The sequence below is a fragment of the Copadichromis virginalis genome, linkage group LG16 (assembly GCF_057382275.1).
Source record: "Copadichromis virginalis isolate Kocher_CV1m ecotype Utaka linkage group LG16, C_Virginalis_male_GT1.1, whole genome shotgun sequence".
In the NCBI taxonomy this organism is placed as follows: Eukaryota; Metazoa; Chordata; class Actinopteri; order Cichliformes; family Cichlidae; genus Copadichromis; species Copadichromis virginalis.
This window is the reverse complement of record NC_140633.1, coordinates 9,066,586-9,081,072: the sequence shown is the minus strand read 5'-3', so window position 1 is coordinate 9,081,072 and position 14,487 is coordinate 9,066,586. Positions and strand designations below refer to the sequence as shown.

General features: G+C 41.2%; 1 protein-coding gene across 1 annotated transcript; it reads right to left on the bottom strand.

Moving 5' to 3' along the window:
- Nucleotides 1–396: 396 nt before the first annotated feature.
- On the bottom strand, nucleotides 397–9,475 carry eaf2 (ELL associated factor 2). Its single transcript, XM_085435151.1, has 6 exons — nucleotides 9,254–9,475; nucleotides 8,689–8,783; nucleotides 8,188–8,324; nucleotides 6,999–7,168; nucleotides 5,570–5,797; nucleotides 397–1,776 (listed from the first exon to the last, which is right to left on the bottom strand). The coding sequence occupies exons 1-6, from the start codon at nucleotides 9,354–9,356 to the stop codon at nucleotides 1,730–1,732; spliced, it is 780 nt and encodes a 259-aa protein (XP_085291277.1). The 5' UTR covers nucleotides 9,357–9,475; the 3' UTR covers nucleotides 397–1,729.
- Nucleotides 9,476–14,487: the final 5,012 nt, after the last annotated feature.

Sequence of the window (14,487 nt, the reverse complement as noted above, 5' to 3'; positions counted from 1 at the left end):
CCTACGACAGAAAACACTCGCCGTGTTCGTAATGGCTGATTGGAGAAAATAGTCATCTATGCCTTTAGAGAGGTGGAGCATTGCTGCTGGCTCTGTGGTAATACTTTACTATGCAATGTAAATACCTATCATACAAGTAATACACCTAACAGTGTAACAGATAGCTTTCTACAAGGAAGTATCTCAGTAAAATAATAACTCACATCACTTTATTAGGTACACTTGTCGTTGACAACTTAAACCTTTAATCACCCAATCATATGGCAGCAAGTCAATGCAAAAGGTCACCTGGTCTGATCAGCAACACTTAAATATCAGCGTTAAAATTTGGAGTAAACGCCAAAGCACAAAGAGCTACAGACGTTGCAGTCACATGAATGAAAATTGACGCCAAAGCACAGGAAAGCATTAAAATCTTTATTTTTGTATAATTGTTCTCGAACAATTCTCTCTCTCCTTTAGACTAAACATGCAACTGAATTTCTCTATATTTCTCTCTCATTCCATCTATCAGTCAGCAGGGATGCCAGAGACATTCTGGACCATAAACAGCAGCTTGTTGCTTGTAGCGACAGCTCAGCAGTGATGAGGAAGCCCCATGTTATAAAAGGCGGAAGGAAACAACACAAGGCACATGAAGTTCTTTAAGACTCACACTCACTATTTACTCGTACTTCCAGTTGCTTGGTTGGTAAATATATATATAAAATATAAGCAAGTAATCATTGGTCGAGTATATTTAGAGATATAAAGATTCAAGTATTGCAGGTTTAAAGCTACAAAGCATGACTCTGAGTCAGCCAACTACATAGTGGACTACTTTGCCTGAAATAATACCCAGCTGTATACTAAATCATCATGATCCACAAGGTTTTGGAGACGTCCTACTACTTCAGGCTGCAATAACCATTATTTATTTTAACAATGAATACATGACTAGTGCAATGCAAGGTGGTCTGAGCTACAGATAATCATCACCTAACTTTTCAGTTCTGCTCCATGGAGCATTTTAGCATCTTTCAGCCCATGTTTTGATAGTCTGGCCTATTTCTCAGGAGTTAAATAAGAAGCAAAGCGTGGAGTTGTATGCATTAGACTTGCATTCTTTGTGTGATGGCCCGAACAATAAAGTAATTAATGTAACTTTAAATTACAAAAAAAAAAAAAAAAAAAGTTTAAGTAAACCAAAATAAAAGGCTCAATGTAACTGAAGCAGCGTGGCTTTCATTTCTGTTAACACAGATATGTCTCTAATAAAACAAACCTAAGCAGCTGAGACGGACCTGAAGCCATCAACTTATATCTTATCCAAGCACAACTAAAGTTTTTTCATGTTTCTAAGCTGAATTGAGGAAGCCAAGTTATTGTTTAAGACGATTACATGAAGACCACCGTCATCCTGCCAATCACATTTTCTCGGTCGGTTTAACTACACAGAAGCATCCAGTGAGATCCATCACAGAGTGCACATCATATGTTACAGCTTCTCTCACATTAATGACATCACAGCGCTCTCAACTAAGGCATCTCTTCACACACAAATATAAAGCAACACATGTGACATAAAAACTGATTTCTGGCAGAGAAGCAGCACATTACATTTGATATGTAGAGAAGACTGTTCCATATTCATGGAAGCAGGACACTGACAGGTCTGTGACTGGCTCCTTCACTCCTCACTGTAAATGCTCCTGAGATCTGCAAACGGGCAGACGTGTCCTCCTGCTGTTCAGTCGTCACTTTCACTGCCTGATTCACTCAGCTGAAGGTCATTTTCTGCAGCAGACGGACAGACAGCAAGTTAAGATTATATACATGTGTCGCTAAAGCTCAGTTTACTCTTTGCACAGGGTCTCTGCATCACTTTTGTATGGTACAGTTTGGTTTGTTTCACCTCTCCCTTTTATTATTCAATTACTACAACAGTAGTTTATAACTTTGGAGTTTAAAGAAATCATACAATTAAACACTTAAAAAAATTACGAATAATCAGACTAATAGAAATGAATAAACAGATAAAGGAAACACACGAACAAGAGAAACCTATGGAGAATTTACAGAGATTATCTTGGAAAAGCAAAATGTATTTGACACATCCCATTCAGATCATAATTCTGACCACAAAAGCCAAAGACAAGACAGGTGTAAAGAAAAAAAAAAAAAAGGACAAAACAACACTGAATAGAGTGCGTGAAGCAGCTACTAATGTGAGTAATGAATACAGTTGATGGTGGAAATACGCTGCAGGTAGAGCTGGGCGATATAATTTTTTCATATCACGATATGTTTTTTTCATTTCAGGCGATAACGATATCTATCACGATATAAGCCAAATAACTATATTTGTAAGATTTAAATGTGCCGTTGCTCACAAGTAAAATGTGAAATAATCAGCAGCTTGTTTTTATTTAAATATTTATTTCCCATAATAAGTTCAACAGGGTAGATGTACTTAAGGAACATGAGACTTTTTCAGATAAATAAAGGCAAATATTGCAAACTACACAAAAGGCAGCCGCTAAAGCGTTTAAGTTTCAAAACAGAACAAACGAAACAGACTAAATTGTCAATTCCACTTAGAAACAAAATATTAATTCTAAAAATAAATCTAAGTTTGTTTTACAGAAGAACAGACAAAACTGACTAACTTTTGTCAATATCAAATAAACTGAGAACTAAAAGGAAATTCTCAATCTCTCCTTGTTGTATAGCTTAGCTTTTCAAACAGTTTTAACAGTTACTTTAGTCTGACAAAAGCCGAATGACGAATTAGCACTTTCAGTCAGAGATTGAGCTGCACCGCTTTATTGTATTACCAGACTTGCTTCCGGCACAATTTACAGTGCACGCTACTCTGTTTTTTGTCAGACTTGAAATAGCCGAAATACCGTCACACTACAGAACTTCTATGGCTCTTCCGTTCGACAATCTGTCCGGCATTGGAACCATCATCTGTTTTCTCTTCGGTAACCTTCGGTCACGCTCGGTTGATTTTTCTGTAGTCAGCACACTCATTTCCTCCATTACCCGGGCAGCACGGCGGCTGGCTGCTTCCCAAACAAATACACATGTGCGGCTTGGCACTTGTGCTGTACGTGACAAGTCACGTGACGTGACGCTGCGGCTGTGATTGTTTCCGCTCTGCACTACTTAATTTGGATTCGCTGTTCTCTTTTTTTTTCTTCTTTTTTTTTTTTTTTTTTTTTTAAAGAGGACAAGAGAGATGAGGCCTATCAGAATAGTTTAATCTTTCTATCGAGAAACGACCAAGATGGCGCCGCGTATGGATGCCCTGGTGCTTCAGTGCGTTACAACTACAAGCCTAAAACCCCCCACTCCACTGATGACTTGCTCTTGGCCAACACCCTCAACGACTTTTACTGCCGTTTTGACGAGCCATCAGGCAGCCTTCACACCTCCAACGGCCCCAACAATAGAGACACTTTGGACACTAATTCCCCCACCTCTCCCCCCTCCATAGAGCCACCACCACCTTCAAACTGTTCACCTACAACACCCCCCTCCTCACCCCACACAAAAGAGGATTTCACACCACCTCCTCCCACCACAACTCTTCATATTCATGAAGCAGATGTGAGGAAGCAGTTTAAGAGTCTGAATGCTCGAAAAGCTCCCGGCCCAGACGGTGTGTCTCCTGCCACCCTCAGACACTGTGCAAACGAGCTGGCCCCAGTGTTTTCTGGCATCTTCAACTCCTCACTGCAGGCATGTCATGTGCCCGCCTGCTTCAAGTCCTCCACCATAATCCCTGTCCCCAAGAAACCTAGGATCACTGGACTAAATGACTACAGACCCGTGGCTCTGACATCTGTGGTCATGAAGTCTTTTGAGCGCCTAGTTCTCTCCCATCTCAGGACCCTCACGGCCCCCCTCCTGGACCCCCTGCAGTTTGCATATAGAGCCAACAGGTCTGTAGATGACGCCATCAACATGGCCCTACACTTCATCCTGCAGCATCTGGACTCCCCAGGAACCTACGCCAGGATCCTGTTTGTGGACTTCAGCTCTGCCTTCAACACCATCCTTCCAGACCATCTCCGAGGCAAGCTCTCCCAGATGAATGTGCCTGATCCCATCTGCCGGTGGATCACTGACTTCCTGACGGACAGGAAGCAGCATGTGAGGCTGGGAAAGAATGTCTCGGACTCCCGGACCATCAGCACCGGCTCCCCTCAGGGCTGTGTTCTTTCTCCTCTGCTCTTCTCCCTGTACACCAACTGCTGCACCTCCACCCACCAGTCTGTCAAGCTAATCAAGTTTGCAGATGACACCACCGTTATTGGGCTCATCTCGGACGGGGACGAGTCTGCCTACAGGAGGGAGGTTGAACGTCTGGTGTCCTGGTGCAGCCGCAACAACCTGGTGCTGAATGCCCAGAAGACAGTGGAGATTATTGTGGACTTCAGGAAGCACACAGCCCCACTCCCCCCCATCATCCTGACTGACACCCCCATCACCTCTGTGGACTCATTCCGCTTCCTGGGTACCACCATCACCCAGGACCTGAAGTGGGAGCCCACCATCACCTCCGTCATCAAGAAAGCCCAGCAGAGGATGTACTTCCTGAGGCAGCTGAAGAAATTCAACCTGCCAACACGGACGATGATGCAGTTCTACACTGCAATCATCGAGTCCATCCTCACCTCCTCCATCACCGTGTGGTACGCTGGAGCCACTATCAGGGACAAACAGACTGCAGCGTGTTGTGCGCTCTGCTGAGAAGGTGATTGGCTGCAGACTCCCATCTCTGCAGGACCTGTACACCTCCAGGACACTGCGGCGTGCAGCCCGGATCTCAGCTGACCCTTCTCACCCTGGACACAGTCTGTTTGACCTGCTCCCCTCAGGCAGGAGGCTCCGGTCCATTCGCACCAGAACCTCTCGCCATAAGAACAGTTTCTTCCCCTCTGCTGTTGGACACATGAACAATAACCATATGACTGTACCCGCCACTAACACATGACCCTACGCTGTGTTCACTGCATCATTCCATGTTTGGCACTGATCACCACCTGCACTCATGTATATATCTTTCTACGTAGCACTTTTAATTCTTATCCCTACTTTTATTTTTTCATGTCTATTTAAGTGCTATTTATGACACTATGTTTGCACTGAAGCACCGCAGCAATTTCCTAATGTTGTAAACCTGCTCAACATTTGGCAATAAAACCCTTTCTGATTCTGAGAAAAAGTTATTTCGCAATACATATCGTTCTATCGCCCAGCTCTAGCTGCAGGGTTATCCGTTTAGCCAGACGCTTTAATAACCGTCAACTACAAAGCTAGGTGAACTGACTGACATGTGGATGGAGCTTAAGAGCTCCAACTGCTTTCATACTGGGTGACAATAATGAGAACTGCCACTAAAGAGAGAACCTGCCCTTACATGTTATAATGGAAAACTAATCTTTCAGCTCTGTGGTGCGTATGATTCATGTGTTCATATTTATGGTGACAACTTTAACTTAGGAGCAACCAGGTGGTATCGACTTTCATGTAAAGATGACGTCCGTCTAACTTAGATGAAGCTGAGGGGGTTACTCACTGAGCGTGTTCATGAGTCCTCCTCCACTCTCGTGGTGGTGGCTGTTGGAGTCGGTGCTGGTGATGATAGGCATGCTGTGGTTGACTGAGGGTGCCGCGGAAGTACGTTCATCTTCTGAATCGCTGCTGCTGGAGCTGTCGTCGCTGCTGGAGGACGACGAGCTGTTAGAGTCTGAGGAGCTGTCACTGCTGCTCATCTGATCCATGACTCGAGCCTCGGCCATCAGTTCTGGGGGGGGGGGAAGAAAGAAAAAAAAAGACAAGGGTGTTAAAATGATCTTGGTTGCCTTTCCAATTTCAAGGCTGGAACATCACCTGTATGTCCCAAGTGTAAAATAAATACAGGCAGTATTTTATTCCACCTTTTGTCCAGCCCCAAAAATGCAGAAATAGCCAAAACAAATATATCAGAAAATCATTTCATCTTCTAATGTCCTCTGCCAGGGAAAGCATGCTACTTTAGTGTATCTCCATAAAACTCTGAGAAGCTACAGGTTTATTTTGGATCACATCCAACGTGACTTCATAACTAGAAAATGTGTTTCAAGTCAAGTCAAGTCAAGTTGGCTTTATTGTCACTTCAACCATATACAGTTTAACAGTACACAGTGAGGCGAAACAACGTTCCTCCAGGAACCAAGGTGCTACATGCAACATAAATTTACAACATAAATTAACAGAAAACACTAAACTAGCTAACTAAGAGGCCTAGTTAGCTGGCTAGCAGAGACAAGACAGACTGACCTAACATAAATTACAACATAAATTAACAAAAAAAAAAAAAACTATCTAACTATCTAAGGAAGACTTTTTTTTTTTTGTTATCAGACAGCAGACAACAAAGTGCACGTGCAAATGTGCAAACAAGAGCAGCAAAGTGACAGAATGTTTGTGAATATGTCTGATATTTCTAGGGATCGGAATCAAGAACTGGTTCTTCTAGAGAATGGGTTCCCACTAGACCAAGTCCTGGAAATCCTAAGTCTGCCTGCGTATCAATCCTGCTTATCGGCTCTTGCACTCTCGCAGTTCGTGTGCTGGAGGAGAAAAATAATGGCGCAGTCTGCAGTGTGGATATGGACATTACTTAGCTAGCCAAGAACTGAGAGTGATGTTAAAGCTGAGTGAATGCTCACCCACACTTTTAAAAAAAGTGTTCTGTGTAATATGTGTAATATCTTTGATATGCTGCTTAGAGAGGGTGGTGACAATGAGCCAATGAAAACTGAATCAATAAGTGATATTAATAATGGAATCGGAATCGTTAAATTCTTATCAATTCCCATCCTTAAACATTTCTGCATAAGACTTCAAGATATGACGACTAATTTGTCTATGAGAAAAGATGAGTCTTCTTCTGCCGAACCCAATAAAAATGATACAGATGTGGATGTCATCAGTTAAACACACCAAGTGTGACTCCATGTTACCTCTCTCGATGTCATCCATTGGGGATGCTGGGGAAGTCTTCTCTTTTGGTGGAGAACTTTTAGTGCTGGCTGGGGTTTTGTTACTGCTGCTGTTATTACTCCTCATCTGCTGGCCCAGACGACTGGTCTGCTGCTCCAGTCGAGAATGAATCTTACTGCTACCCTCAGCCCTGAAAATCCACAAGAACAGGCAAACACGGACACGCGGGAGCTTTTTAATACGGTTTTTTAAGTTTTTTTTTTCTTTTTTAAAAAATGTTGATAACTAACCTTTCGTTAGGGCTGCCACAAACGATTATTTTTGCGATTAGTCGACTAATCAGATCATGCATCTATTGGACGTAAAACGTACAGCTTATTGCACCAGCAGCATCTGCTCTTATATAACTATCATTAGCTTACAGCTTTAAGATTTTAAGGTATGTGCTAACTAAAAATAAAGACAAGATGATAGTTTATTAAATTTTAATGAAATGTGCAGATTGTTTCGGTGAAGTTTAATAAACTCAGCCGTCTGCTCCTTGCTATCTAGCTTGACGTTTATTCAGCCAAACCGATTTACTCAGGAACAAATAAAATACTGAAAAAAGCCAAACAATAACATTCTTAAGTTATCTAAGTGACTTATATATCATGTTTAACCTGAGTAGCGAAAGACGGCGGTGGGTTTGAAAACAATTTGCCGGGAGTCCGGTGTTCTCACCGGCTCTAGTGAGCCTTGCCCCCCGGCTAGCTATGGAGCTAGTGGGTAACAAGACGTCTCTGAAAACGTCGGAGCGCTTTTGAAAATATGTGGTGTCTTCATAAACTGAGCAGATATTTGAGGTTTACACAGCTACATTCTCGCCTGAAAATATGTTAAACGCTTATTTTGTGACCCAGAAAGAATAATAAGAGTAATATTAAAACTAACTAGCTGCCGCCATTGTTGGAAACTGAGCTGGGCCGCGCTATGAATTTTGGGATAGGTTGGGCCACGAAGTATACACCTGACCCACCCTTCAAATCTGGGGAAATGAAGGACTATTAAATTAGTCATTGACGATTTTATTAGTCGACGTAATCGTGACTAGTCGACTAATCACGGCAGCCCTACCTTTCATTCTTTCAAAAATTTTTTGCCACGCAAATTTGCAAGGTTAAATGAAATACCACTTTAGATTAGTGTGCTACTTCTTTTTAACCCCACCTCGTCTTTTTCACAGCTATGTTGCTGTTGAGCTTCTCGAGTCTGTACTCTCCTGTGTCATGGTTTACAATGAGGATGCACTCTTTCATGTAAGGCCTCTTGGATCCCTTGAAGACCGTTACAGGAGCACTGGAACCCTAAAAAGCAAAATAAATGTAAGTAAGTATGTATGTATTTAAGCTAGATGTCACAGTACTATTATGCTATTTTTTCAGAGAATATTTTAACAATTTCTCAAAAAATCTGTCAAAAATTTAAACCACAAAGCTGAAAATTTTGTTGCTCCTCTCTCTCTCTCTCACACACACACACACACACACACACACACGCACAGAAAGTTGAGATCAGCAACAGTTGAGATCTATTGTGGATTGCAAACACTCATCCAAGTTAAAAACATGAGCTCCAGAAGAGGTCTTAAAACAAGATTGCACCATAATCCACCACTGAAATCCACATTTATGTCTTGCAGTGTAAAGCTCTAGAGCACCAGACACTAACCTCTAAATTAGGCAACGTAATAGTGACTTGCTCTCCTTTGCCCACTTCGAGCTCCCCTTCACATGAGGTATCAATGGATGCTGGCTTGAAGTCATCTGTGGCAATTAAAAACAACATTTTTTTTTTTTTAAACGCAAACGAAAATCAAGATTTTGTAAAATAACACATACGTAAACAATGTATATGTACATCACATATAACAACGTGTACAATGTTCTAATAATGACAGTGACATTGCTGAATTTGTAAACGTAAACCACGGATGTATTTGACAGTGCTGCAGTGGGGTAACGGCACCAGCAGGTGGTAGTGTTGTACAGACTTAAGCTGGGCTAACATTATCTAGCATATTGACAACTCAGAGCTTAAAGTCTACGTATATCTCAGAGTTAACTTACTACATACTTTTACAAGCATGTCTCACCAGTAAGTCGACAGCTACGAACTGACGAAGCTGCTAAACTGGCTACACACCAAACAGCTGTTTTCGGATCTTCAGCTAATGAGCTAACTAGCATGCTACGGTTAGCGATCACAAAACCAAACGAGTGAAACCACCACTTACATCGCACTGTGTGATAGGCACTTTTAGGGTGTTTCTCAAACGTTTCTCCCAATTTCAGCACATGTTCTTGATTGTCAAAGTTGGAGTAAGCCGTTCCATTCATTCTGTGAGTTTCATGAGCTGTAAACTTTGAGTTTCCGCTGCTCTTTTTTATCCGATAACCATGTACAGCGACAGCATTTCGGCCAGCTCATTGGCACTTTAAGTCCCGCCCCTTCAAAAGTACTGTTCGTCATGATTCGTCAAGCGAAGTGTTTCATTTTCTGATTGGTTCAGGCCAATCAAGATTTTGACGACAGGGCAGAATCAGTGAAAGAACGGCCACTCAGTTCCGAGCAATGACTGTAGAAATCTGAGTGTTTCCAAATCTATGTTGTTTAACTATAATTCGATTAAATTATTCGCTAACTTGTAGTAGTTTTTAAAAGAAAAAAAATATTGTAAATATCTACTCATCTTGTCCCAGGCTAGACAGACTGTGGACGAGTATGCTAAATAATTGATGGTAATTATTTCAAATTTATTGCTGTGGTGCTTTAATAGTGAAACATATTGCAGGGTTTACTCTGAGGTTGCTTAAAATGCAGTCCACATGTAAAACAAAACACGAATTCCTACTGCTTATTTTTAATATGTTAACTTTATAAGTTTCGATGTTGTTTTTAACCTGTTTTTCTGTTTAACAAAGTAAATATTTGCATTTCAGCACTTACCCAGTACCTTGTATGCTAAATTAGCAGCATCACGGGAGCTATTAGCTGAATAACTGAAACAATGTGTCAGAAAGCCCTGGCACTTACTGATTGCAGTTTCAAGCTCCCCAGGCTTCAGGGGGCCTGAGCTCTCTGAACCTTGTGTCAGTGAAAATCTCCTTTTCTGTTCTCTAAACTGTTAATGACTCCTAAGCCTCCTAATTCCTGCCGTGCCTGCGCTTTTACAAAGGCCATATGCTCTGCTGCCTTCAAACATTAAAGGATCAGCATCTAAGTCAATTGGAATGATTACACCAATGCATTTTCACCAACTGGTCACAGCATGGTTTTTCTTATCCACGTTGGACAACATATGCAACATATGCAAGCTGGTGTTTGGGTGGTGGGGAGTGGAATAAGAGATGACAATAGAGAGGAAATTGAGACAGCAGTGGGACTAAATAGTTATCTCTTCAGCGTGGTATTACAGTTAGAGTATAAAAATTGTAAAATAGTTAAACATTATCATGTTATTTTAGGCAATCTTTTTCAGTCTTATCTATACTTGAAAATTAACCACAAACGGATTGCAGAAGTAAAGCAGTTCAGTTACTTTGTATCTGTATCCCATGTGAAAAAGATACCAGCATAAGTCTGTCTCCATGGATGGAGGTAAACAGCAGCTGTCCTCTGGTGATATCAGTTACTGTGGGGGTTGCCCCTGGACTCTGCAAGGTAAGGTTTACTGTTTCCAAGCAACAATCCGCAAGTTCACAATACAGCGGCTGAGCCACAATAGAGAGTTGCTGCAGGTTGTAAGCCAGTGGCAGTGGTGAAAGAGATGACAGCAACACTCTGCAAGGGAGGGGGGGTGGGATACAAGCTCAACCAAAGCTATGTACTATGGGTACAGGCTTGTTGGGTACATACAATTAAATGTTCAACCTCATAACAGTGCAAAAATAATAAATTAGCAAAGGTTTTATTATTGTGCCAGCTAAACAAACCTGACTCGGTTACAAGACACCACAACTTGATGTAAGCCAAATCCAGAAGGCTGTGGATACATCCGCAAACGACACAGATAAATCTAAGTAACTTTAGCAATCACATTTTCAGACCTTCACATCATCAATAAAGTTCACATTTAATACATTATTACATCTGATTATATAATCCACCTTTTGGGAAACTCCTGAAACACGTGAAAAACTAAGCACAATTAAGCATTCAGGTTTTTTAATGACTAGAAGTGATTATTCTGCAGTAAAGGAAATGGGACACCCATTCCACTTTTCTCATAGTGCACAGCTCGCACAATCGTTTTTGAAACTGCAAAGGCAGCAATACAACCTAAATGATCACAGCTTCAGCATAAATACAGCGATGTTAACCTTCATTCTGTATCCTTCGGGTGAAATGTACCTTTGATCACAGCTACAGACTTATCATATACTCCTTTTGTTTTTATGCTGATGTATAGTTTGAGACACGTCTTATTATCTGTGAATTACTGCAGTGTGACGGCTTTCTTTGGCTCTCGCTTTCTCTTGTTTGTGTTATACATATTACGAGGAAGCGCTTTTTGCAGCATCTTTCTTGATAATATGATTTTGATCTCAATAAAAGGTTTGACTGGGTAAAAAAAAGAAGAAGGTGAAATAATAACAGTATGCGCTGTACGAATTGCAAATTAGATATACAGTCATGGAAAAGAAAGTTTTCACAGAATTCTATGAAAAACAAAGATTAAACCCCATTAATCACCAGCTTGCAGAACCACCTTTAGCAGTAATAACTTGAAGTGATTCCTGAAGTGAGAGTCTTACATTGTTGCAGAGGAATTTTGATTCACTCCTCTTTACATAATTGCTTCAGTTTATTGAGATTTGAGGCCATTTGTTCATACACAGCTCTCTTAAGGACCTACAACAGCATTTTAGATGAGTTAAGGTCTGGACATCTTGATTCTTTTCTTTTTCAGTCATTCTGTTGTAGATTTGCTGTTGTTCTTGGGATCGATGTCCTGCCGTATGACTCGGTTTGGACGAATCTTTAGCTGTTGGACAGATGGACTCACATTTTGCTATACAGAGGAGATCATGACTGACTTTGTGACTGCAAGGTCTCCAGGTCCTGTGCCTGCAAAACAAGCCCCAAACCATGACATTTTCACCACCATGCACGCAGTTTCTATGATGTGTTCATGCTGATAACAAACATCTCCACTTTAGTCTTGTCTGTCCTTTGTTCCAATAATCTTGTGGTTTATTCAGATGCAACTTTGCTAACCTAAGCTGTGCTGTCATGTTTATACATACACACACACACACACACACACACACACACACACACATATATATATATATATATATATGTATATATATACAGTGGGGCAAAAAAGTATTTAGTCAGCCACCGATTGTGCAAGTTCCCCCACTTAAAATGATGACAGAGGTCAGTAATTTGCACCAGAGGTACACTTCAACTGTGAGAGACAGAATGTGAAAAAAAAATCCATGAATCCACATGGTAGGATTTGTAAAGAATTTATTTGTAAATCAGGGTGGAAAATAAGTATTTGGTCACCTCAAACAAGGAAAATCTCTGGCTCTCACAGACCTGTAACGTCTTCTGTAAGAAGCTTTTCTGTCCCCCACTCGTTACCTGTATGAATGGCACCTGTTTGAACTCATCATCTGTATAAAAGACACCTCTCCACAGCCTCAAACAGTCAGACTCCAAACTCCGCCATGGCCAAGACCAAAGAGCTTTCGAAGGACACCAGGAAAAGTATTGTAGACCTGCACCAGACTGGGAAGAGTGAATCTACAATAGGCAAGCAGCTTGGTGTGAAAAATCAACTGTGGGAGCAATCATCAGAAAATGGAAGACATACAAGACCACTGATAATCTCCCTCGATCTAGGGCTCCACGCAAGATCTCATCCCGTGGGGTCAAAATGATCATGAGAACGGTGAGCAAAGATCCCAGAACCACACGGGGGGACCTGGTGAATGACCTGCAGAGAGCTGGGACCAAAGTAACAAAGGTCACCATCAGTAACACACTACAACGGCAGGGAATCAAATCCCGCAGTGCCAGACGTGTTCCGCTGCTGAATATATATATATATATATATATATATATATATATATATATATATATATATATATATATATATATATATATATATATATATATATATGAGCGTGGCTGGCAAGAAAGGGTATAATAAAAGAAGAAAAACTAATGACATGGCCTCCTTGTTCACCTGATCTGAACCCCATTGAGAACCTGTGGTCCATCATCAAATGTGAGATTTACAAGGAGGGAAAACAGTACACCTCTCTGAACAGTGTCTGGGAGGCTGTGGTTGCTGCTGCACGCAATGTTGATGGTGAACAGATCAAAACACTGACAGAATCCATGGATGGCAGGCTTTTGAGTGTCCTTGCAAAGAAAGGTGGCTATATTGGTCACTGATTTGTTTTTGTTTTGTTTTTGAATGTCAGAAATGTATATTTGTGAATGTGGAGATGTTATATTGGTGTCACTGGTAAAAATAAATAATTGAAATGGGTATATATTTGTTTTTTGTTAAGTTGCCTAATAATTATGCACAGTAATAGTCACCTGCACACACAGATCTCCCCCTAAAATAGCTAAAACTAAAAACAAACTAAAAACTACTTCCAAAAACATTCAGCTTTGATATTAATGAGTTTTTTGGGTTCATTGAGAACATGGTTGTTGTTCAATAATAAAATTATTCCTCAAAAATACAACTTGCCTAATAATTCTGCACTCCCTGTACTAATACAGTGGGATGCAGAAGTTTGGGCAACCTTGTTAATAGACATTATTTTCCTGTATAAATCGTTGGTTGTTACAATAAAAAATGTCAGTTAAATATCATACAGGAGACACACACAGTGATATTTGAGAAGTGAAAAGAAGTTTACTGGATTTACAAAAAGTGTGCAATAATTGTTTAAACAAAATCAAGCAGGTGCATACATTTGGGCACCACAAAAAAAGAAATGAAATAAATATTTAGTGTATATCAATGTGTGTGTCTCCTGTATGACATATGGGGTGCCTTTGTCTGGACGTGCTTCCCATCCAGAGCTCCACAGCAGAGAGGGAAGTTTCAGCGCTCCTGGAATCCCTCTGCGATGGACCGCCAGTCTCCAGGTGAAGGCACAGCCATGAAATCATCCACTAGACAGTCCCAGATGGCCGTCGCTACCTGGGGGGTGATCTGGCACACCGTGGACACACCAACTCTAAAACTAAACACGATGGTCCTGAAGGAGTCCCCGGTGGCAAGGAACCTGCACAAAATTGTTTAAAATTAGTATTAAACACTTTTACTAACCGCAGGCAGATGGACAGGTATGGCAGCAAGCATTATGTGTTCACTCTCTGCCTGGAGTTTTGAGGGGGGCTGGGGAAGGGGGTCAGTGTGGCAGTTTTTTCATCGTGGCCAATCACAGACAGAGTGGGAGCTTGTCCTATGGCTAGTGCTACTTTCACTTG

Bases quoted from the DNA above. Each gene is read 5' to 3' on its own strand.
- eaf2 (XM_085435151.1), bottom strand. From the start codon at position 9,356: ATGAATGGAACGGCTTACTCCAACTTTGACAATCAAGAACATGTGCTG. The intron at 7,169-8,187 runs GTGGGGTTAAAA...GTGGATTTTCAG, and splicing joins ATAGCTGTGAAAAAGACGAG to GGCTGAGGGTAGCAGTAAGA. The intron at 1,777-5,569 runs GTGAGTAACCCC...CGTCTGCTGCAG, and splicing joins AGGACTCATGAACACGCTCA to AAAATGACCTTCAGCTGAGT.